The 26,130-nt window shown below is 41.6% G+C and overlaps 1 protein-coding gene across 1 annotated transcript in view; it reads right to left on the bottom strand.

Annotated features, from left to right (window-relative positions):
* LAMA3 (laminin subunit alpha 3) overlaps window positions 1-26,130 on the bottom strand; it is a 146,514-nt gene that overhangs the window by 36,817 nt on the left and 83,567 nt on the right. The window contains exons 36-46 of the mRNA XM_048508537.1: window positions 25,944-26,105; window positions 25,075-25,176; window positions 23,701-23,784; window positions 18,542-18,772; window positions 15,233-15,403; window positions 10,820-10,933; window positions 7,660-7,769; window positions 5,208-5,288; window positions 3,684-3,790; window positions 982-1,032; window positions 477-628 (exon numbers count right to left, since the gene is read on the bottom strand). Coding sequence (XP_048364494.1) covers window positions 477-628; window positions 982-1,032; window positions 3,684-3,790; window positions 5,208-5,288; window positions 7,660-7,769; window positions 10,820-10,933; window positions 15,233-15,403; window positions 18,542-18,772; window positions 23,701-23,784; window positions 25,075-25,176; window positions 25,944-26,105 — 1,365 coding nt within the window. The remainder of the gene's footprint in view (window positions 1-476; window positions 629-981; window positions 1,033-3,683; window positions 3,791-5,207; window positions 5,289-7,659; window positions 7,770-10,819; window positions 10,934-15,232; window positions 15,404-18,541; window positions 18,773-23,700; window positions 23,785-25,074; window positions 25,177-25,943; window positions 26,106-26,130) is intronic.

The following is a 26,130-nucleotide window of genomic DNA, read 5'->3' as shown; positions in this document are numbered from 1 at the left end:
TATGACTGATCCCATAAACCAAAAGTTAGTATCAAATTATTAAGGGCTAAATTAGGCACAACTAGTGAAGACATTTCTTTTCATGAGTATGCCTGGTTTACAGTCATGTCTGAACAATAAAGGAAGCACACAGCAGAGAAGCGTTGAACTCTTCCTTCTCGTGTGCCTTATATCTATGTAGCTGGTTGCACCAGGTACTTCGCTCTTTTCCTGGTTCACTTTCACTATGGAAAGGAAGATTTGCTTCCTGTTTGTGACTAGTGACCTATGCAGGAGGTACTTTTATGTAAGGCAGAGGTGTCCAACTCTGGCGCTTCAGACGTTCATGGACTACAATTCCCATCAGCCCCTGCTGGCATGTAAGACAATCCCATGTGGGAACACTTCCTATTTCTTTATTTCTCTCTCCCCCTTGCCACCCACCCACCCACACCCACACCCACACACAGATGTGGAACATCAATTTTTTATGTTACCTTTAGGTCATTGGCACGGTTTTGCAGATTCTTCATCTGCCCCAGGGCTTGGGTATTGGTGCTGAGACTCTGTATCTGGGACTTAATCTGATGGAGCTCATCGGCCATGGGACTCAAATCTTCCAACAAAGTAATTACACAGCTATCACAAGCTGAATGAGAAAAAGACAGTGTAAATTGTTAATCTTTACTATGTGCAAACAACAATATACGGAGCACATTGATGGGACCCTAAAAGAACATCTTTCAACAGATTGTACTGCTACATGGAAGAACAAAGACAAGAGAAACTCAAGCCCATCCAAGGTTGCAACCAGATCCCACAACCGTCCAGCACACATCTGTCGGTGTTTGTTTTACAGAACAGGGTTTTTTGTTGCTTTTGCTTTCTTTTGTAAATCAACTTATAAAAAATATGTTGACATTAAAACAAAAACTGCTGACCTTTAAAACTGTGATTAAATTAACTCTTATAAGCAGTAGTCTAGCTAGAATTATGACTTACAATCACAGTCTTCTTGAGGGTCTACATCTTTTGGTTCTTGACTTATGCATTCTGGAAATTAAAAAAGATAAAAGCCCGATTATAATCACATCATGCAACGCAGCTAAAAAGATTAAAAGATTTGGAAATGATCATTAGATACTATGAAATAGTAGATGGTCTCTATATGTTCTGCAAATGGCTCTCATTGCCGTGCAAATGATGGTAGAGACAACCCCAACCGCCAAAAATCAGTAATAGCTTCACATCAGAGGGCTTGTTTGTACTCTCTAAATTCAGATATTTTCCTCAGGCTCATTTTTCTTGGGTAAAAACACATTTTTAGAAAAACAAAGATAATAGTGCGGACACCTGCCAAAACCCCTCAGATTTCTGAAATTGAATGACAGGAAGTAGCAGTCTCTCCCATACATTCTCACATTCCACAGTATCATATTCCATGTAGAAAATCACTATCTAGTCATTAGGATGAACAGATTACATACTTAAAGGGAACTAAGCCTAAACTACATGAAACATTGATGCACAGTACCATGAGCACCTGACTTCATCTCTCCAGTGCAGCGCTGTAGTGAGGGGGGTCTGCACCCGGGGCATATGTGTGCCCTGTGCCCCTGCCAAGCCCCCGCCATGCCCCCGCACTGGTGCAAACCCAGTGCAAGACACCCCCCAGTCCCCTGGGTGCTATGCCACTGCTCCAGTGGAAAGTCTTTCAGAAGTTCAGTGCTTTAAAAGGCATTATTCAGCTACGAAAATGTAAACCTTAAAAACCAACAGTTCTGGGCATGCAACCTACCTAGCATTTTTACTCATTGATCACTACACTCAAAAATCTTTTGGATATATTTTATGATATATTTAAGTAGCATGTCAATTAAATATGATTTTCATTATAGCCACCAAAAGTGATGAAATTAAAGCCTTCAGATAGGCTAGTACAAGACCACGGTGATTTCAGAGCTGGAATACACTGCACTGATAACCATGGGTGTTGCTACTGCTGATGTGGACAAACAGATGGATAGAAATACCGGTAGCAGTTCAAAACTGGAAATTAAACTGAATACCAATTCAATGTATCACTTGTTCTAGTAACCTATTTCAGTAAGAGAAATGAATTTTAAAAGACATTCTTCAGAACACGTCCACCAACAATATTGTTCTTTCATGGTATGGAAGCTAGTAAGAAACAATAGCTGAATAATAAAATCAAGCAGCTTCCTTTTGTTTATGTGTGTTTTTGTTTACACATGTGTAGCATATACAAGTGGCTCCCTTAACTACTACTAAAGTCAGAATAGCTAGAAATTCAGAGTCAGTTCCAGACAAAAGTGAACTGCTAGGTTCAGATATGAGCCACATTGATATTTTGCCTTTTCCTTAAATTGCCTGGCAGATTAAGGTACAATTCTCTAAACAGTGATAATTCTTACTATTATGAAGCAGTTGGCTAAAAAGTGTGAAATTTCTGAGATGACAAAGCTTGGCAGTGGAAAGTGTTGCCAAGTCACAGCTAACTTATGCCAACCCATAGATTTTTCAAGGCAAGTTACACACAGGGTTGCTCTTGCCTGCTTCTGTGTAATAACCCTGGACTTCCTTGGTGGTCTCCCATCTGAGTACTAACTAGAGCCAACCCTGCTTAGCTTCCAAGATCTGATGAGATTAGGCTAGTCTGAGCCATCCAAATGAGTGTGTGATAATATTGAGGTACGTATAAATGCAAAAATTAGATGTGATAAAAAGTTTTGAGAAACACTAATAACGTTTCATTATTTAAATTATATTGTAATTTTTATATAATTAGGTAATAGGTGCTTTTCACATTTTTATTTCCAAATAATGATCTATGTTGACTGCCCATCTCTGTATAATACAGAATGGAAACTATATGTTTCAGCAAAATCAGAAAAACACACTGTGGAAACACATTCAATACTGTGAGTTTATTCCACTAAACTTCCATAAATATAGGTGTTTAGTAGCATGTCAATAGAACCTCAAGTCGTCTTCTGAAAATTCTTTGTGCATTAGGTGATGATTCCATCAAAGCACAATGTAAAAAATGTGCAATTCCTCTGACACCCCATGAGCATCATCCAGTTTTAACTGGGGCTTATTTTCCTACATGTTACAATAAATGAAGCACCATTTCTCTACATTATCATCTATATACTAATGGCCCAGTCAGTCCAGTCCCAGGGTACTTAAATCTATTGAGTGGAGCTGAGAACAGGCAAAACAGATCTTTTCAAAAACATGAAGAGAGCCCCAGATTTGCAGGAAAATATGAACTCTTATACACATATGTAGGTTTATTTGTTTTTTCTTAAAACAGAAAATGACAATGTGCCTGCAGCTTTAAGCAAAATATTTCCTTAGAGGCTGTTGCTAGGCAGCCACAGATTCCAGGCTTGGTTTTGCCAGTAAAAAGAACCCTTTCCAGGTCTATTTTAACCTTTGGGGGAGGACACCTTGGGGCCAGAACTGATTAGGGTTGCCAACTCCAGGCAGGGAAAATGCTGGAGACTTTGTGGTGGAGTCTGAGGAGGGCAGAGTTTGGGAAGGGACAGGCTTCACCTGGATATAATGCCACAGAGTCTACCTATTCAAGAGGTGTTTGTCTAATACTGTTTCCTTCGTGTTCTTTGTTCACTGAAATACAGTACATTTTCAAGAAGTGTTAATAAATCATTACTTACCCCCAGTCAGACGATCACAGGTTGTAAGCTGACCATTATTAGGGCAATTACATTTCTGGCAGTATCCTCCATATTTCAGCGGGTTTCCGAAATAGCCAGGAGCACAGCTATAATAAAGAAAGAAACTGCATTGTTTTTTGCCCTTTTTCGAAGCCACCATGGGGTAGAGCACAGGCTGTGTGGTTCTCAACTGCTGGCAAAATGCGACCTTTCCTGTTGCTTCGCTTTACCCCACAAAACAAAACAGCTGAACAGAAAGCGTAATTCTATAATCTGTTTTTTTGCTCCTTCCAGTATTCCCAACAGCAGTCTTTTCTGCTCCTCTGGCCACCATTTCTGAATGATCAGACAGCTTTTGGATTTGTGTATACGTGTGAATGTGTGTTTTAATACTGGAGGTCTAACACTGGAGCAAAGGATTGGTCTACTGAGCTACAGGAAATAAGGGGAAAAGGGGGGAGTTTACAGGAAAACAACAAGGCATGCAGGATTTAAACTTTTGCCTCTGTTGAACTGCCAGGAGTACTTTAGATGAGAAGAAAAGGACCCTTTTAAAATGCTAATAGTGTAGGCAAAAGGGCTCTGCTAGTATGGTACATTTATTGTGTATATATGTCTAGAATAGAAGACTCTGCTCCTCTATTATCTGTGTGATTTATTTTGGTCCTACTGGGTGGAGCTCTTCATTTCAGTTTCTAGTTCTTGTTAGTGAATGCTGATGGTCGTAGGAAGTGCCTTCCTTGCAAATAAAAACTGTTGTTTTAGCCAGCCTGTCTCTGCTGAATGGACCAGAGAACTGAATACTCTATATAAATAACTTAAATTCAAGCTTATGCAAACCAAGTTGCAAAAATAATCAGCCAACAGAGATAAAGATCCATAAAGTCTGAATTAAGAGAAAACTACAGAACAACATAATACATAATTACCACGAATAGCTACCAGTTTTGGAGACCCGTCTGTTGATCTCTAAACTAAGGCAGGACTAGGCTGGCTTGTTACTCTGGTGGCAGCACTATTACCAGTTGAGAAGAAAAGTGTTGACTATATTTTTAGCCACTCCCAGTTAAGAGAGTCACACTGCAAAATACAACTCAAACTTAAATTTCAAGGTACTTTTTCCTCATAGCTTAATTTTATACCCTTAGTCATTATATATAGGGCCAACCAGAGAGAGAAAAATATACATGTAGAAATCAATGATCACAACGTCCTCTGTATTAAGATAGCAGTGTTCAAATCTGAAAGTTTCGCCATGCAGACACAACTCTGAGCAATTCACTTTGAAGCCAAGAAGTGGGCAAAATGCACACCAATTCTCAATCACTGAAACAAATGTAACAACTTCTGTTTGCAGAAGGCATGGTTTGTGTTGAAGCCCTGCAGCACTTTGGATTGCAGCCCAACCATGTGAATATAGCAGAGCTTAAAACACACAACGTTATACAATGTGTAATTTGTTTCCAACGAGCCAATCTGTTTGAACTTTCTGTATGAAACACAGGGCTGAGGCAGGACTGATACCTTTCACAGCGCACTCCTGTATACCCTTCTTTGCAGAAGCACTGCATTTCTCCACCATTTTCCACACAGCCAGCAGCAAAGCTACGAGAGACAAAAATATCATATTCAAGAGATGGAAATTAAAAAAATAACATTAGTTTATTATTTAGAATGCCTAATTCTTCTAAAAATAAACGTCTAAAGCCATGTTTGTATAGCTTTCAGATTAATTACCATATAAATTGCTGACAGAGTATCATCTAAGACTGCCAACCTCCAGGCGATGGCTGGAGATCTCTGTCAGGAGGATGCTACCTAGGTGACTGAGACACATTCCCGGAATCGTGTAACTGCTTAAAGTAACAAATTGCTGTTGCTCTAAAGATATATGTAACCAGCTTACTATATGTATCCACTGCCATCTGAGCATTCTTTCCTTGATCTTTGCTTTATGGTTTCACATGCTTGTAGACAACTAGGCTTCTCCTGGCCCTCCTATCCCTTGGGAGTGTACTGTGTTACATCCATTATCTCGTGGAACATGAAGCCAGGTGGTTTTCTATTGCTATCTGCTGGCAACCTTGGGGTGCCTAAGCTCCAAAATATGTTTTTCATAAACTCTTGAGAAAATGGGAGGGGGGCTAAAGGGGACTGTGAATGTCAGCTTCATCAGAACTGGCTTTACCAGTGTGGTGCTTAAATGCCTATTCAATAAACGCTACTGATCAATACTTCAGAGTCCGTTTACTGGCTTAAGGATCCAAGACCTAACAATCTCCTAGAATGACCACTGATCTCCATGCGACAGAAATCAGTTGCCCTGGGTAAAATGGCTGCTTTGGAAGATGAACTCTAAGGGATTATGCCCTGTTGAGGTTCCTCCACTCCTAAAACTAGGTTCTGCCCCCAAAACCTCCAGGAATTTTCCAACTCAGAACTGGCAATCCTATCTAAAGTTTAAAAATTAACAGCCAAACATAACTTCTACCTGTATACTGAATGTGCTCCTAATCCTGCAGAAAACATCTCATCCTTAAAAACAAAGCAAACTTTTCATAATAAAAAGACACTAACTGATTGCTAAGCAACCTCTACTGTTCTTCCTGCCATGTCCAGTCCACACAGATATATGAAAAGATTCCACAGTTGTATTCAGTGCTGAGTAACAATGGATGTTTTCCCTGTTTGCCATTCTTGTAAATAATCTCTTCATTATCTATTTTGTGCTTCTGTAATAAAGCAGTTTATGCCAGTGACAATTGCTGCAGCAGCAGTTTGTTTCAAGAGACTATGGCACCCATGCAGTTCCCTCGGTCCCCTCTCACTCACCACCATGGTATAGACACAAAAGGATCTGTAGCAGATAAACTGGTCATTTCCTCTTTCACAACAAACAATAGTTTGTTGCTTACATCTCACCTATATACTATTGGACAGCTGCAGTCTTCCCTCTTCCTGCCCCATCCTTTATGCTCAAAATTGTACTGCCAAAGGATTGTGTGTCTTATGTGTCATCAAGTTGCTCCCAATAGAAGACAACCCTATACATTATCTCCAAATTTGAGAAACCATACTTGGTATAAAGAGGTATACAGTATCTCAAAAGATAAAATGATTAAAAGGAATAAATAAGTTTTGATAACCTTGCTTTCTTCAATAATCTTCTCCCAAAATTAATATCTACTTCAACCACAGTTTTCTAATGAAAGTATGCAAACAAATAGCTTATTGTTATCTTTTATTCATAGATCAGTTTTAGATCAAAGGATTCAAGCCAGAGGTAGCCACCATCATTATTCTTATCATCCTTTATAACCATTTTAAAGGACAGAAGATCCCCATCCAATCCTCAAGTATGCTAAGGGATTTTGTAGTGACTTCGACATATAGGTGTGCCTTGTGAAAAGCCCAGTATAATCAAAACCAAAGAAGCAGCAATGGAAAAAATGCATGGAACATCAAAATTATGGTGTGAAGCTCATTTAAAATAAACAAGTCAAGCACTAAAGTGGAAATAACACTTAGGCTCATTCCGCACATGCAGAATAATGCACTTTCAAACTGCTTTCAGTGCTCTTTGAAGCTGTGCGGAATAGCAAAATCCACTTGCAAACAGTTGTGAAAGTGGGTGCTGTATGGTTTCCGGGCTGTATGGCCGTGTTCTAGCAGCATTCTCTCCTGACGTTTCGCCTGCATCTGTGGCTGGCATCTTCAGAGGATCCAGCCACAGATGCAGGCGAAACGTCAGGAGAGAATGCTGCTAGAACACGGCCATACAGCCCGGAAACCACACAGCACCCAAGTGATTCCGGCCGTGAAAGCCTTCGACAATACAATTGTGAAAGTGGTTTGAAAACGCATTATTTTGCGTGTGCGGAAGGGGCCGAAGTGAACATACCCATTGTCATTAAAATAACAGTTTGAACACTGAGCCAAGCACAGCACAGCACATTCTCCCCAAGCCCCTCAGTACCTGTTTGAATAAGGGCATTGACACTCCCTGCACGTTCCTTGACTGGCATCTCCAAAGTAACCTTCTTTGCAATGTTCACATTTCTCCCCTGCAGTATTACGTTGGCAGTTCTTGTAAAAAAACACATATATATGTATGGATATGTATAAACCAGAAAATTAACGGCAAGCCTATTTCTCAGGTTCATCATTATTAGGAAGATACAATTACAGTTAATCTTCTCCAAGGCTTCAAACAAATTCTTTCAGAAATTTATAGCAATGCAAAACTAAGCAAATGAACTGTACTCAATCAAAGAGAAATTAGTATAGTTTTTACCCAGTTGGCGTCAGACAGGTTAGAATATTTGATGTGCATACAGAATGAAAGCTGCATTTGGTGGTGGAAAGTTCAATCAAGTTGCAATTGCCTTGTGATGATTCCTTGGGTTTTCAAGGCAAGAGTCTTTCAGTGGTGGTTTGTCATTGCCTGCCTTTGTGTAGCAACAATGGACTTCTTGGAGGTCTCTCATCCTAGTACTTAACAGGGCTGACCCTGCTTAGCTTCTGAAATCTGATGAGATCAAGCCAACCAAGGCCATCCATGTCAGGACAAAATATGATGCCCAGAATAAAAACATGAAAGTAACAGAGCAGTTCTAAACTGAAACTGACTCTTCTAAATCCACTGACTTCAATGGACACTGAAGGGTATAACTCTGCTTAGGATTTCACTGTAACTTTAAGCTTGGATGGTTATTGATGTTGAAAAATTAAAGTTTTACAAAACTCTCATCTTGGACTGATATAAACTATCCCTCCTCCAGATCCTCCTCCAACTGTATTCTCTTGTCAAGACTTGTCTGTCTCTCCACTCAAAATATGCCTTATGATTCATACAGTCCATGGAACATGCTGATTTGGCTTATGATTCCTTCGTTAGACATAAAGGGGTTTGTCAAAACCAAAAATTAAGGAACATGTTGCAGAACATAAAAGGAAGAGGGAAGCAGAAAGACTGCTGTGGATGTAAACCTTACTGCCTTGAAGAGCGCCGATAGTGGTGCATGATGACAGAGCCACACATTACCCTCTGTTAGAGCTACTGCCATGCTGTGGTCAGGAGGAAATACGTCTGACTGACAAATGCTTCTTCTCAACTACATCTGTATTATAACTGTCCATTTCCAATTAATATAACCATATTCTTCTTGGGTTGGGCAGAAACACATATTACAAGCGGCATGGATCAGTTGATGCTACTCTGTGCCTCATCCCCGTCTACCTCATAACGAGCTTAAAAAAAACTGTCATAGACCACAGTGGGACATCACTGTATCTCCTACAGCCAATTTTGGGGGAGTGGGGATTACCCTGTGAAATGACTTGTATTCTGATAAACCAAACCTCATTAAGAAGACAGAAATGAGGAGCAGCAGCAGCTCTGTATCTCTTACAGCATACAGTTCAGGATCATTTGTGAAGTAAAAATATAATGTAATCAGAACTTTACTTCAAGGTGTCAGAACATCATTCACAGCCTCATTCATTACAATTATCATGTAAATAAAATGTAGTCCAAACCTAATTATCCAAGCAGGTCAGTGAACTCCAAAATTAAGTTACATTTTTAAAAGATCAAATCATATTTTTAACCAAACAGCACCCCAAAATAAAGATTAAATACAGGCAGTAATAGCTATTGTTGTGCCACTTCTGATTTGCACAACATTTGTTGCAAGGTTTTTCCTTCACTGTATTGGCTCACCCACCCTCTGCCTCCCTGCCTGACTCAGAATGGGAAGGAGAGGAGGTTTAAGCCTGGTCCTCTCCCCCCACCCCAAGTGAGTACATCTCTGCACATCATAACCATCTCCTACTGTGTGTCCCACCCAATTTTTCCTCGCAAGTGTGGCCTGGAAGCTTCTTTTATGTATCACTCTGGGCCCAGCCCCTTGGCCCTGCCCCTTGGCCTCAACCACATTTCAGCCCTACCTTTTCCTAGAAGTGATAAAAGCAGGGCAGGTACACATTCTCAGGCTACCTGTCCTTTGTTCTCCCTCCTGGGTTTTAAAAGTGTCAGGCCCCACCTCCCTTCTCCCTTTCTCCTCCCCTGGCCCCTTTCTGGACATTGGCCTTTGCCCCTGTGGGCCATCACCAGGCTGTCCATATCGCCAGCCTCCTCTGTAGCAGAGGTGGGAGTCCCTGCTTATTTTGGGACTGATCTTGCCTGTTCTGCTCACTGCCCCTGGGTTCCTTACTGCATTCCCCTCCATGTAAGAGCCTTCCGGGCATCGGGTTGATCGGAGCTTGCCAGTGGACCAAATTGGAGATGGGAGCCAGACCCTGTCATTTGCACTTCTCAATATTTTCTGAATAACTTTTACCAACCCTTGTGGTTGGTACTTTATTCTTACAGATATGTCCAACAATTTGACTCAACGTAAAACTTACTTACAATACTAAATTGGAAACATATCAGTCCTGCATACAGTAAAGAGCAGGTGACCCTCTTACTTCCCACCCACGCAGATGCTGCTCCTAACTTCTATGTCAAAGGGACTCCCTGTAGTGGTATATTATCTAAACTGACTGCATCCAATGAGAAGAGGCACTTAACATGTAGGATTTAAGCTACGCATTGAGCTTATGCACAATCTGCACACACTCAGACTATATTGGGGAGACAGAAGAAGAACCAGCATTGTGGATGGCTGAATGGGGATTCAAGCTGTGCTCTCCCACTACTGCTCTTCCTCAGGCACAGAGTTGAAATATCATCAAAGCTGGACCGTACTTTTATCAATTTAAAATGTATGGGAGCAAACTGGAAATGGAAATACTTGTGTCTATAATATGTAATATTCAAGTACTTTTCACAGTGGAGTCTTTGTTAAAAAAATCAAAAGCTTAAACATTTACATTATGCTTTTTCTTTATTTATTGCTGATGTTAGGAAGCCAGATTCTCCCATTTGCCAACCATTATGTGCTGTTACAAACCTAAAATGATCTTGCACTCAAAAGCTTTCCCATTCAGTGAAGGAACAGCTCTGTGTATTACATGCATAGAATCACTACTCTAGAATGAATGAAGAAACATAGACTGGGGAGCTGGGTATGAATAAATGAATTTATCAAGAAAAGCAATACATTTTAGTAAAAATTGTCATTTTTACTTACAATACAAATTCCAGAACCATCCTGGCATGTATTTGCATTTCCATTACAATTACAAGGAACACACCATTCTGCAAATAAACCTTTGTTTTCACGATAAAATCCAGCGCTGCACTCCTGCTTGCATGAAAAGGAGGGAAAAGTTAAACAACTGTTTGGTGATAACTTTAGAGAAGTTATTTTAAGCTAGGAAAATCTACCTGCTAAGCATTGACATATGACTACAGACAACTGCTTCGCGATGCTGTAGCACGCCTAAGCATTTCAAAAGAGTTACAATGGTGCCACAAAATCCATCCATCACAATTCATCTAAAATCCATCACAAAACTATGAACTAGGAATGTGCATGACTAGACTGCTGAGCCGAAGATATATGTAGAAATGGCTGATTCACAGCGATTTCCTGGAACACTGATACACATCCAGAGTTATGGGCAAAACAAAACCCTTCCCCAAAACTATTAGTTGGGTTTTTTGTTTGTTTGGTTTTGGTGTTTACCATCAAAGCAACACGCACATATCTTTTTTTTTCTTTGACTCCACTGATTTGATGGACAATGACATGTCTCCCTTCCAATCAGATTCTTGCAAAGGAGGAGCACTTCCAGTCAATCATTTTTAGAGACAAGCTGCCTAGAGCTTGTTCCTTTGGGTGGGTGGGGGTGGGGTGGGTGGGGTTTAAGCCGTTTTCTTCTTTCCAAATACTATGGCTGTGAAAATGGCTGCAAACTTCCATTTTGTTCTGCAATTGGAATGACTACCCCCAGAGCAGAGTGACAGCCACCGGGACTTGAATCCATACTCAGACACTGGGAAAACGGCCCTCAGAGCAGAATGACGGCACCTCAGGGATAACCTCCAGAGCCCTGATTCCAGTCCCAGAGCCTGTCATTCCACTTTGGGTGCTGTTATTCTAATCCCAGAGGATTTTATCTGGGCTCAGGGATTTTCATTCCATTCTGACAGCTGTCATTCCAAGGGAGGTTATTCATAATCCATTCCCCATGTTCACTGCAACTTTTGCATGCTGTAACATTTCAATGGAGCCTATGCAAGTCAATTGGCATTTCTGGGTCCCATTATGTCCAACAGGTCTTCAGATGGCAAGACTTTCCCACTGTTCCAAACAGGCATTCTTGTCACTGTCAGTCTTGTACATCCCCAGACCAAAAGAATGGGAGGGAGGGTCTGCCAAGGATGCCATTTGTACTTTGTGAAAAGAAACATACAGGCACAACAAGGAAGGATGGCAAAAAACAGGATCATCAGTGGAAAGATATGAAATTTTTATTATAAGACAGTGGAATACAAACAGGTTTTTTCTAATGATGTGGCAGGCTGGAGCTCTCCTGCTAGTGCCATTTTAGGATTCAGTGGAGAGAACTGAGTCTGCGCCGAGAGGTTTCTTCTTCATAGATCTGTAAAATTGATTCATGTAGACTAATTCACTGGAAACTTGGGACTTTTGTTTATAGGGGAGGACTGTGTCCAAATTTGGTAGCGTTACCTTCTTAAATAGCTGCCTCAGATCCTCATATACATTTTCAATTGAAAATAATGGCCCTGAACTCTGGAACCACCTTGATTTGAATTCCAACAATGTCCTACTCAAATATAAGCAAACATGGCAACCCCTCCCTCAACCCAGATACAGAAGGATAATGATTTTTTTTTCCTTGGTGAACACCACTAATCTGACCTCTAAAAGGATTCTGAGGCTATGAATAATGCAGGGGATTTGTATCTTACAAATAATGTTTTGAGAGTAAGACTCGGAAGAGTAAAGTTCTCATTAGATCAGGTTTTGATTTGATTTTTTAAAATCCAGATACAAGTTTGTTAATTAGCATGTACCCAACATCTGCACTGAATTATAATTTTCATAAGTACTTGTGGAATGATGTCACTGCTGTATTAACTCATCCTGGTTTCCTGACCTGTAGGTATATGAAACCAGCTTTAGACACTGTGAGGCATTCTTTAATATGAAATACAATCTGTAAGTACAGACTTGCCCTAAACACAAGCAAAGCATGAAAAGAATGTTCACCAGCTAAAAGCATTTAGAAAAGAGAATTTCTCTTTTTATGATCAGGAGCTGAAGAATTATAACAAAGAAGAAACACAGCTATTGAAAATGATGACTTGGTCCAGTGTGGCAGAATGAGACACATATGTGGATGGAACAGTTGAGAAGGCTGTGGAGAACCTCAGCCATACTCTTTGACATCCTAGGGTGACCAGGTACTATTTATTCCATTTATTCCTTCTGTAAATAGGGACATTGGGCCTCTACTGCAGGCCTTACGTTCATGGATATCTCTATCTTGGCAAATTGCTCACCTGGGCAGATTCAAGGGAAGGACTCAGAAATTTCAGGCCCTTTGGACCTGAAAATCTTTTCCCCAAAATAATTTTGGACTGCCATAGTAAGCAGACAGACACCAAAGGGTATCATTCAGTTTATGCCGTAAGGCCTGTTCACAGAATACAGTGCTCTTTGTTAAGGATCAGATATCTAAACTGGCTGAACACTGTGTGCTGTGTTGCAGCTCCTTATAGCACAATTTGCGTTGGAAGCCTTGGATTTTTGCTGGATTGCGACAACAACTCAAAATGGCACTCCAAGTCTTATAAGGGTTTGGGTGCTATTACTGAAGTCTTTGCAATCTTAGTGGTCCTCAGTGTATCTGAGATTCATATGTAGATTGCAGGACCCATTTAGGGTGTGTTGCCCCAGTCTTGGCATTAAGGGGAGGAAAGATAGATTTTGTTGTATACTTTAGGGTTTCCAAAAGTGGAATTTTCTCCCTCTTCATGTGTAGCCCTAGTGAGCAGATTTTACCAGCTCCAAGTAGCCTAGGAGATTGTAGATATCAGACACTACCCCAATGTACATGGTGAGAGAAAACCTTTCAGGAGTAAAGGCTAAATTTCAGTGTCATATTCAGAATGGCATCGTTCTATTTCTGCTGCATCAAAAAGCCTGAATTAGGCTGAATTGATCTTTCCCCTCTTAACTTCTCCTGTCTCTTCTCAGCTGCTTTCCTTTTAAAAAAAAAATTGAAGACACCGGTTCACTTTGCACATGAGCATTTAGATGCTGTAGAAGAGAAAAGCATTTTGGGAGGGAGATACAAAGTCTTACTAGTAGATTGAGTACGTTCTTAAGTAACACATCTAGTCATATGAATGAATTTCTGCAAGATCAGATTACCATTTAATTATGAAAACTGCTAAATGCAGATTTCAGAGACAAGCTAGCAAAATCCTAAAAGCAATTGGAGTCACATAATTTTGCTAGCCCATCAGGAGCAACTTGTGACTTTGTATGAACACATGAATACTTCTATGCTATATTTGATTAATGAACAATTGTGTACCCAAGATTAGTGAATGCAAAAAAGATGAAGCTAAACTACTGAATTCAGTGAGCCCTAAACTGTGCCTGTCTATGGTCTGGGAGGTCTCTCTGCGACGGATGAACAGTTTAGCCCACTACTTACTTGTACCTGTATCAGTCTAAACTCCTAATTTGTATCAGTCTGTCTCACAGGATTGCCCATGAGGACAAAATCAGCAAAGGCTATAAAGCACTTTGCAAATTAAAAAGATTACATGGATGGCAGTGGTAAAAATCTGACTAATAAGGACTCCACCCACAAGAGGCTGTTCTATTAGGGTGCTCACCTGCAAAAATTTAAGGTTTGGGTTATTTCTAAAAAAGCTGCAAAAAATGTAATTACTGATCATTCAGTCCAACAAAGCTATTAATGGCAACTCATTATAAACTAAAAAGAATAAAACAGTTTGAGTAACCTGTGTTTTCTTCTCACCATCTAGTGAGAAGTTGCATCTAAAATTAAAGACAGTTTCCCTGGGCAGTCAATTGCCACTTTCCACTTATGTCTTCAGGACAATAAGATGGCCCATAAATGTAACAATTTTATTTTTGCATGCCACACAGACACTGCAACATTCAACTAAGTCACACATGCCTTTTCAGCCACATGCACAGCAAAATATCCACTCCCTATTTGTTCAAGCATTGCCATTATTTCTTCCAAAAATTCAGCTTAACAGAAACAAGCAAACTTGACATGTCTTTTTTGTTTTGAGGAGTTATGGTTTGGAACAAGGCTAGAAAACTTCAAGCCCCCAAGAAATATTCTGGCTGACAATTTGCAACTCCCTTACAATGGCAGAATCTGGTTTAGTGGCTAAAGAATTGCCCAGTTCAAATGTGGAAAGGTGCTACGCAGATTAGAGAAGTCCCATTTGCCGAGAGAACAATGTAGTTCAATGGATAAAGAGATTTGCTTTTTGGATGTTTTGAACACTACATAGAACACTTTTGTTGCATTTATTTTAAGAGGGAGGGCAGGAAAAAAGAGAGTGAGAGAAGACACGTTACCTGTCTCGGTTTAAAATCCCAATCATTTTGTTGCTGGTGCCCTCGACCTTGAAGATAAGGAAACACTACCCGCTGTTGCATAGCATGTCCCAAACAATCCCTCAGGCCCATGCACAAAATTAGCAAGCCTATAATAATTGGCCTCTGCATTCCGGCCGTCATTTTGCTTAGCTTTAGGCGGCACAGCTCACATACAATCCTGCACAGTCCTTTTCTTATACTACCTGGTACTGTTTGGCTTCTGACTCAGATAAGCAAGTCTGTATGTGATATGCCCCTCCTTTAAACTCTGTGTCTGAGTCAGGTTGTGCAACACATAACAGTTCCTGAGGTTAATGAACCATTCCGTAATTCCGGCAAATGAACGCACACCTGAATTAAGGTGTGGCAGGCATCCCCTTCTGCCTGCCTAACACAGTCAGACAGCACTAGATGATTAAAACTGTAAATCACTGGCTGAGTAATTCTGTAGAAACATGCAGCATGTGGGATCTACTGGCATGAGTAGTTATACGGCTTCCTTTGGGGCATTGGTTTTTATAAGCCCAGGAAAAGAAAGAAAAGTGGCACAAAAGACACGTTGGAGGTGGTAACCAGGAACAGATCTGGGAAGTTTATATATATATATATTTAACAAAAGCTAACCAACTAGATTCAGCGGGTTGTGTTTCATTTAGCAGACTGTGAATATTGTCATAAAATAACAACCAGTAGTATTTTCAAACTGACATTCAACACAGGATATTTTATTGCAACTTGAGAAGAAAGCTGAAAGATTTGCATAGTAATCCTAAATATTTTTACAAAATATAGATGGAGAATGATATCTAGGGAAAGAGTCCTTTTTCTTTAATGATTTTGTAAAAGGAGGAAATTCGGCAGATGCAACTTTGTGTAACAAGGTGTATTTGCCAAAATTCTCTCTGGTATGAAGTTACTGTAAGTCTTCCTTTAACTTTGGCCACCTTGAAGGTAAGAATCCAACAGAAATAAAAAAAACCTAGCCCAGCGATGTTTAGCCATCTGTACCACTTTTCCAAGCAGCAAGGAGAATTTTATTTTGCAAAAGGTGCAGTTCTTAAGGGAGCAGATGGAAGAGCAAAGATTCTTTGGTACAGCAACATTCAGACCAAACATCTTTCAAGCAACTGCCTTTATGTTTCTGTTAAATTAAGGTGACCAGATTGTCACCTTTGTAAGCCAGGACCTGGGTGGGTGGGTGGCTGCGCGCGCATGCACGCGCAGCCACAGGAGCACACTGCCTTCTGGGGCGCTCCCGTTTCCCACCCTGTGACAGGGCGGGAAACGGGAGCACCCCAGAAGGCAGTGCGCTCCTGCGGCCACATGTGCAGGAGGCTGCCACACTGCCTTCTGGGGCGCACCCGGTTTCCCGCCCTGTGACAGGGTGGAAAACCGGGGAGCACCCCAGAAGGCAGTGCGCTCCTGTGGCCACGTGTGCAGGAGGCTGCCACACTGCCTTCTGGGGCGTGCCCCAGAAGGCAGTGCGGCAGCCTTCCAAAAACCGGGACAGTTCAAAAAACCCACGGGACGCAGGACAAATTGTTTTAAGGCAGGACTGTCCCGCCAAAAGCGGGACGTCTGGTCACCATATGTTAAATTCACACCGAAAAGGTTCTTCTGTCAGCAACCATTTACAATTGTAGAGTAAAAAATGAACGATGAAATCAGGGGTGCCAGTTGTCTGGAAAAAAACGTTGTCCCTACAATAGAGGCTTAATGAGATGTTATTTACCAGGTAATGTTATTTGCCTCCATGCCAGTGGGACTTGAGACAGTAAGCGCTTGCAAACAACTAAAAACCTCAAAATTGTGAAAAGATATGAAGAAATTATCGTCAGTCTATAGCCCACTATGCATGGAGCGCTTTCTGAAACCAAGCTCTTTGTTCCACGGTGGGGCTGCAGTGGGGTGTCCTCGTGTTTCTCAATTTACATGAAGTACCCCTGCTGCCTGCTGCACAGCTTCTGGGCCACTTTCCATTGATTGCAAGAGTGACAGATTTTTTTAAAGCCCTTTAAATTTTACAGCAATATTCTTCCATCATGTGGCCTCGCTCCCTCCCTCTGCTGCCGTGCAGGAGAGCTTGGGAGGGAGGTAGGCCCAGTACAACCGATCATTGGCATTGTAGGAGGATGCCATGGCCAGGCAACCTCCTGCTCTTTCCCCTTCTTCAAGAAAGCAACAGGAGCCTGGAGAGTGGGAAAAGAGAAAGGGAAGAAGGGGTAGAAGCACGCCTATGGGGTTATATCGATGTTCTTGATAGCAAGATTGATAGATTTTTTTTCTTTTGAGCCCTTTAAATTTCATCTCAATATTCCTCATATCACTATTATGCAGTCTTGTTATCATTAATTATTGGTTTTTTGGTGGAAAAGCCAGCTCTAGATCCTCTGGAAATACCTGCGAGGAGCAGGGGGAACTGCCTGCTTTCAGGAACTACGCGACTTCCAGGATAGGTGGTGTCATAAGTGTGAGTATGTCTGCAGTGAAAGCTCTGCCACAAAGGAAACAAACCCTCACTCCATGGCAGAATATCAGTGTATAATCGGCCTGTAACTCAGATTTAGTTATTTGTCCACGGTCATGGAGGAAAGCATGCAACAGAGTCAAAATTCAACCCCCAGTTCCAAACTTTTGAGCACAAGCTTATTCTCCCTCTTCTGTTCTTGAATACTTTTGACTAAGTCCAAGCAATATCATATGAAGACATTTACCCTGTTTCCCCGAATATAAGACATCCCCCCAAAATAAGACATAGTAGAGGTTTTGCTGAAGTGCAAAATATAAGGCATCCCCTGAAAATAAGACGTAGCAAAGTTTTTGTTTGGAAGCATGCCCGATGAACAGAACACAGAAAAATAAGACATCCCCTGAAAATAAGACATATCTTTGGGAGCAAAAATTAATATAAGACACTGTCTTATTTTCGGGGAAACACGGTAGTAAATACACATTCATATGGAGAAAGTCCTTTAGCAATGCATGGTTAAAAGGAGTATGAACTACTTTGCCATTACTACTGATTGTTAATTTGCAGGAAAGGTATTCACATACCAAATGGTAGTAGTGTTTGGTATGTAAATCCCTCTCCCATTAGGCTGGGTCAGGATCTAAAGGTGCCAAGGAGGATACAAACTAAGGTCCGCTATGCAAGATCAACCACTATTCAAGATCAAGTCAACCATCAGTCTCCCATTACTATAGCTAAATCAATAAATGGGTATGAGTAATGTCTTGACATTATGACCAATGTCTCATGAGTTATACAGAACAGAGAAAATCACCCACCTGACATGAATCACCAACATACTGAACAGGGCAGGAGCAGGTCTCTACACTATAGGCAATGTTGCCAGTTCCTGTCCCAGTGGCTTCTTCCAGTCCAACCTCACCCAATGTTAACCGCTGAGATTCTGTGAAATGCAGCCCTCGGATGTGTAATCCATCTAGTCTAGACAGAATCGTCATCAACTCTTCTCGAGATACCGGCTTATTAGTGTTTTCATGTCTGAAGTTTCTCTGTACATTAAAAATACAATGAAAGTTTGACTTTAGGATAAATTTCATATCCTGCACATGCTCTCTTTGTAGCCATGTTGATTTAAAAAAAACTGCTATAGTGCAATATCGGTGTAATACAATTCCACAAGACACAAGAGAGAGAGAGAAAGATCAGGTGCTGATAGCAGAGAGCCAGTGTAGAACAGAGGCCCAGGTTGAATCCCTCACTGCATCAGTCATTCTTTCTCACCCCTATTTGCTTCACAGAGTTTTTGTTATAATAAAATGTAGAGAGAACTGTGTGGCACCCTAAACTTCTTAGAGGACAAAAATGGAATGAATTAAGGCAGAAGCAAAGGTTTTCATTTGGGATTCCTCTAAAAAGATATTCAGAAAGGAGGAAGGTGCTAAGCAATAGCTATCTTTTCTGCATCCAATGAAAAATAAGCAGCTTTGTTAGCTTCCAATAAACATATTTTCAATTGGAACAACAAGGTCATGCCACCCACAAAAAATACAATGAAAAGACATGCAACAGACTCTGCTTTATGGAACCCAGATCTCCTGATATACTGTGGCCATGGCAGAGATATGCCAGAGCAAGATGCAACACAGACCAGAAGAAAGCCTTTCTTTCTTTTGCCTGAAACCTGTTGTTTTCAAGTTCATTTATATATAAAGGACCACTAATAGGTCTCCCTAATTATGAGGAACCATTTTTACTCTGGCCAGTCCAATCCACTTTCTTTTTGTCAGGCTACATGTGAACCATTATCTGATAGTTCTGAACAAAAAGGCTAATTTTCATACGCTAATCACTCAAAAAAGAAGCAACTGAGATGTAGCAGTCCCTGTCCTGAATGCTTTTGACTGGAATATGCAAAAGGGCCCTATCCGAGAAGATAATATTCCATAAAATACACATGTGAAAGTACTTCCTTGGAATCATAATTAGCTGCTCCCATGGGCATTGTCAAATAGAAACTAGGAAGCACAAAAGCACAAAAAGGGATATGAACTGAGATAGTACATAAAAAAGATCCCACCTCCCTTCATGTTTTAGGACAGTGGTGGTGAACCTATGGCACTCCAGATGTTCATGGACTACAATTCCCATCAGCCCCTGCCAGCATGGCCAATTGCCATAGGTTCACCACCATGGTTTTAGGGGATCAAAATGGCATATTAATTACAGTGGAACCTCGGTTTTCGCCGGTAATCCGTCCGGCGACTATCGGCAAAAACCGAAACAGGCAAAAACCGAGGCTATGCTGTCTGCGCAGGTGCAATGCTAATAGCGCAGCTAAGTTATGCAAAAGTCGCCTCGGATTTCATTGGCAAGCCGACGAAATCCGAGGCGACCAACGAAAACCAAGGCGAAAACCGGCTGGCAATGATCAGCGAAAACCGAAATTGGCGAAAACTGATGTCACCAAAAACTGAGGTTCCACTGTATAAGACCATGGCATAACTAGAGTATCTTCATTTGTCTTCCATAAGCACAAGTCTTGTTTGCTACGAAGATCCACCTACTAAATGCAACTTACTCACACTGATGCTATAATTTGAGAGGTATTGATAGACAATGGTTGAGCTAAAAGAAGGATCCACCCCTTGTTGTCAGAATTACTTCAGGATGGTTTTTAATTCCTATGGGAAAAATCTCAAGCCATTAAAACATGATTTCTTTAGAACTGTCCCCAACCATCAAGTAAGCATATGTATAACAGAAGACAGAAGATAAAGGCAAAAACCCAACATGACGGTTATCTTTTAAGCTGTCAAAACAAGTAACTGTTAATAGTAAACAAAGCAAGTAAATTCAGAACATTGCAACACAGCACAGTTTACCTTGATGCTCATTTTACAATTTCACTTTTCAACATCATTACTCCATGCATCTCATTGCCCTCTAGTGGTGAAAAATCCAGTGGTCGCATTGCAAGATTCTTTCAGTGACAGAAAATAGAGTTGCACTTACCTGTAACTGTTATTCATTGAGGTCTTTGATGCATACACTTATTGGATATGTAGGCCTGTTAATCGGTAGAAGGGGTGCCTTCCCATCCAGCTCAGAAACGTGGGAGTTTTTCTCACTCAACATCACATGCTCCGGATGAGCCCCCTCCATCCTCAATTCCTGCTTCGTAGACCTCAGTGATAAAGAGTAGCATAAGAGCTCCCAGCCGGTCAGGAGGAAGGGTATGTGTGTACCTAAGACCTCAGTGAACAGCAGTTACAGCTAAGTTAAACTCTATTTCCAATTTCGGTCTTCAAATGCAGCCCCACATTGGGAGTTTAGCAAGATGACTTGCTTGGAACTAAAGTGATGCTCTCATTGGAACAGTGCCTGTAGAACCACTCTGCCCACTTCTGCATCCTTTCCCAATTGTCTGTCCAAGGCATAATGTTTCTCAAAGGTATCTTCTGTCAATCAGGTTGCTGCACTGCAGATCTTGATCAAAGAAACTCTGTGGTGGAATGTGGCTGACAATCCCTGTGCTCTGGTCAAGTGTCCCTTCACCTCCAGTGGACATTGCAACACTTGTAAACATGCAACATGATTCAACTTGCAATGGACTGACCCGAAGTGGACTTCCCTTTTTTGGGCCCCAATAGCAAATAGTCTAAATCTATGCAGTACAACAATGCTCTCCTAATATCAATGGAGTAGAGCGCTTTTCCTGCCTCAGATGAGGGACTCAGGAAGAAGGTGGGTAGGCCTACCTCCTAGGCTACGTGACTTGGAAACCATCTTGGGCAATAATCCCAAGCTCAGGTATAATACCGCCCTGGTATTGAAAATCTTTAAAAATCATTAATCTACTCTTAGGGTGGCTAGATCACTCACTTTCCTGGTGGAGTGACTACAACTAGAAAGGTAATCTTCATGATGCGAAGTGCTGAGGGGCAATGGGTCAATGGTTTGAACTTACTAGGCCTTTACAACTAGATAACACTAATTACACTAATGACAAGGACCACTGCGGCACTATTTTCAGGAGTGGAAGAAATGTTTGCAAAAACATTTGCAAAGGGGTGTCTGAATAGGGATTCCCCTTCTATGCTGTCATGAAAGACCAAGGTGGCCACTAAATACACTTTGATATATGTATTTCCAACCCTCCTGATGCCAAGTCAAGTCCAAGACTATGGGCAGTGAGGCCATAAATGGGGATATTCTCCTATCCCTGTCCAGTCCTCAAATCATCACCATTTCACAGAATAGGAGTACCTTGTGGGGAGGTTGCATGCCTGTATGAGCACATCTTTGACCCCTTTTGATAATGTTACTGACAGCCCTGGACACACCAGGCCATCAGATGGAGTCCTGAGTCTCTTCAGGACTCAGGTTGCTAGCACCTCATCCCCTTTGAGCTCAGACACTTCTTGTTTGGTCAGGTACAGGGGATCCTGGAACCCTGGGTCCACCTGCTTAGTATGCATCCATGTTATGGATTCCCAGTGTTCCTGACCCCCGAGGAGCCCTGGTATTCTTGGCTCACATACTGTGACCAAATAGGATCTCGCCGATAAGTAGTGCCTGATTGGTGAGGACTGGTTCAACCTCTTTTTCTGAGAAGGCTGGGGATGGTGAATAAATAGAGGGGGTCTTGGAGGGACTCTCCACAGTTTGGACAACAGGTTCATTAGGCAAAGAAGCTGTTGCTCTTGCCCCCTTAGATTCCTTCTGCCCTTGGAGTGGTGTTTCTTCACAAGGGGCCCATCTGTGCTTTGCACTTTTCTCTTAGATGGTTGTTTTGGAACCAATGGTACCTTTGGAACCAATGTAGTCTTCAGAACCACTGAGCTCTTTGGAGTGGGTGATGTCATTGAATCTGATGTGACCTTCAGAATATGAGACAATCTCGGAACAGACCTTGTCAAGGGGGCTTGAGGAGTCTAGGAGTCTGGACTGGGGAGATACAGCTGCCAGAGTTCTCTCCCATAAATTAAAAGCCCTGTTTGCCCTCACTTTCGCCATGACTTTTGGCAAATTTTGCAGGCCTTTGTATTGTGGGTTTTCACCAGGAATAGCAAGCAAGTCTGGTGATTGTCTGAGCATGTCATTTTCATACTGCAGTGGTACATTTCCTGAAAAGGGTTTCCAAACACAGACATTCCCCCAGATTGAGAGTACTATAGGCTAAGGCCACAGTAGACGATCTAGCTGGGTGGAAAGAAAAAACAATCATACTCAAGGGTCCCAGCAAAAGGAAGATGGAACTGACGAAAAGACTCCACTTCAGCAGCAAAAAATGAACTAAGGATGGAGGGGGTGCCCTCATCTAGTAACCATGACGCTGGGCAGGAAAAACTCTCACGTTTCTGAGCCAGATGAGAGAGCACCCCCTCCTTCACTAGGGAGCTAGAAAACCATCTACCGATTAGCAGGCCTGCGCGCAGGTGCAGTCCTATTGTGGGGCTGTACCTGAAGACCAAAATTCAACTACAGACTTACAGCATCTCTGAATGCTCTACTTATTTGCAATCAAAACATATTGGAAGCAAGAAAGATTCCTAAAGGAGGCAGCACAATCATCAGTTCTGCAACAGAACCCCAAACACCACCTGCACTCAGAGATCCTTATATATTTGTTAGTTTGTTGTTTGTCTTAATATCCCGTCCCTCCCTTTTTGGGCTTGGGCTCCTTCGCTTCCAGTCAACTGCTACTAAAAAGCGCAATCTTCTTTGTGCCTCATTCAGATTTTATTTGCTTCCTTTATAACTCCTTCTTTCCAAAAGGGACTTCTTTCCAAAGTGACTTACATTATTCTCCTCTCCTGTTTGAATCTTCACAACCACCCTGTGAGGTAGGTTAGACATTTCAATATATTTTTTGAAGGCAGAGCAATTGTATATGTTGTTTCCAGTGCTGTGCTATAAACTAGGCAAAAATAAAATCATTCTTGATTTTGAATGGTTGAATTCTCACAATTCTTACCTCAACTAATCGAACTGATCCATAATACTGTCTGCCAGGTGAAGGATTGTTAGGATCCACATAGATGATTTTCAGCTGCTTTCCCTGTACAAAATATTATCATTAACCATATAGCAATTATGTGCAGAATAATAATTCTATATTTAAAGAAGAAGAGTTAAATTTTATAGCCTGCTTTCCTCTTCTGCAAGTCTCAAAGCGGCTCACAATCACCTCTCTCCCCCCATTCCACAATAGATACCTTGTGAGGTAAGTAGGGCTGAGAAAGTTCTGAGAGAACTGTGGCCAACCCAAAGTCACTCAGCGGGCTTCACATGAGGAAGTGGGAAATCAGACCTCGTTTTCCAGACTAGTGGTCTTCCACTCTTAACCATTATACCACACTGGTTCTCCTGCTGAAATTCTAGTATTAGTAAATCTGATCTAAGAGGATCAAAGTGCAATCGAAACCAGAATATAGTTTTGTGAAACCACGTGTCATGAGCCAGTCTCTGGACACTGAGGACTCTGATGTAGAGCATGAAGACACTGTGGAACCAGAGCTGGTTCCTCATGAGGAGATCGAGGCAGCAGAGCCAAGTCCAAACCCTTCCCTGCAAGCCAAGACAGAGCTGATGACGTGCAGTGGGGAGAGCCTTCACCAGGCATATCAGAAGAGGCAAGTAATGAGCCAGCTGCACAAAGGAGACAGAGGCTGAGGCTATGGTTATAAAGGAAAAGGAAAAGTGCTTGGATTGCTACTAGGTATGGCAGAAGGTTCTGAGAAATAGAGGCATCTGCATCTGAGGATGATTGAGTCCTTGCAGGATCCTAGCTTCAATAGCCAAAACCTCCTATATAAACCCTGACTTGGACTAGGCTCTGCCAGGGTTCAATGAGTGAACTTCCTGGTAAGCTCTAGGTGCCTGGAGTTCCTCTGACCTCATGCCTGATCTCCTGCCTTTGCCTTGTCTTTGGACTGTCTTGACCACACCTTTGCCTGCTGCCTGCCCTGACTTTGGACTGTTTCGGATTATGCTTTTTCCTGACTCTGGCCTGTTTTGACTGCACCTTACCTGCTGCCCACCTGGCCTCTGGTCTGTCTGGCCACACCCTAGCTAGCACCTGCCATCATCAGAACACCAGGGTGTGGGAGAGGGACCATGCAAGGGTAAGGCTGACTTTAATCCTTCACCTGGTAAGACTATGAAGCTATCATCTGAAAAACATACATGGTTGGCTCCAACCCAATTTTCTGCTGCTGAAAAAGGAAAGAAGGATCCTCTTTGGCCATACAAAAAGGACAAGAACTGCACAATAAAAAGCTGGTCAGATCCAATGCACAAGACTTCTTGAAAGCTGACTTTACTGAGTTATATACAAGATTGCTCTTACTATTAGCAGCACATCAGGTCTTTTTTCCAGTAAGGTCATGCCTTCACTGGGTAAGCCAAAGGTTTTCACTTGATAACTCAGGTAGCCACCATATGAAGAAAGCTGAAATACATATGGATACATAATTACAAGAACGTTTGGCATCGCTTCTAGGCATTAAAAAGAAAACAAGCAAACCATCTCAATGTTTTCAGCCACTGCATGGACTTCACACACAATTCCAGTGAAGTTTTCATAAAGGTACAACAGGGGAGAGGTCAGGGACAGATAGTATTTTCAGTCATATATTTCCTGAAGCTTATCTAGAGAAACAAGGGGCTATTAGCTGAAAGAAAGTTGCTATGTCTTGTGTGCTGTTGACAAAGAATAGGAAAATATTGATAGGCGGTGATGGTATCACAAAAAGTACTGTACAAGAATTGTAGGTCTTCCCTGGTTTTCCTTCCTCTCAGCACCCATTTCTGACCCCAAGAATAATAGCTATGTGGATTGGTAGAGGACAGTGACAGGGAAGTGGATAAAATCTTTCCTTTTTCCATCAGAAGGCTCCACAGGAATGGCAGCTCCTTCCTTATACAGGTTATTAGTCCACATGGATCCTGTGTCAGCAGGAATAAACTTTCCTGCACACACAAAGGATTTCTGCGAAAAGAGCAACACAGGCAAGATCTGTGACTGTCAAGGCCTCTGCTTGTGAACTGTTGCAACCAACCCCATAATGTGGAGAAGAAAAGTGGCAGAAAACCAGAAAAGTGACTGCAATGAGGAGCACAAACAAAAAGTTTGACAACTTTGAGTAAAGTGGCAGGTGTCACTTTGTAATTTAAACGGACTCCATTGATCTTAGGCATAAAACCTGGAACACATACCTTTTCTCCCAGATAAGATGGTGGTGCCACCCAGTACAAATTCTGTACAGAGGGAGGCAACTCTTGAACATCAGCAACAACACTGTTGCTGCTTGGATTGAAAATGATAGGGACATCGGTACCATCCATTTCTTCTAGGCGCCAGTCCCTCATATCAACAAACTAATGGAAAAAAAGACTTGAGGTT

This window comes from Sphaerodactylus townsendi, linkage group LG09 (assembly GCF_021028975.2).
Source record: "Sphaerodactylus townsendi isolate TG3544 linkage group LG09, MPM_Stown_v2.3, whole genome shotgun sequence".
Classification (NCBI taxonomy): Eukaryota; Metazoa; Chordata; class Lepidosauria; order Squamata; family Sphaerodactylidae; genus Sphaerodactylus; species Sphaerodactylus townsendi.
The sequence above is the reverse complement of the archived record's forward strand: the minus strand, read 5'-3'. Positions and strand labels throughout refer to the sequence as shown.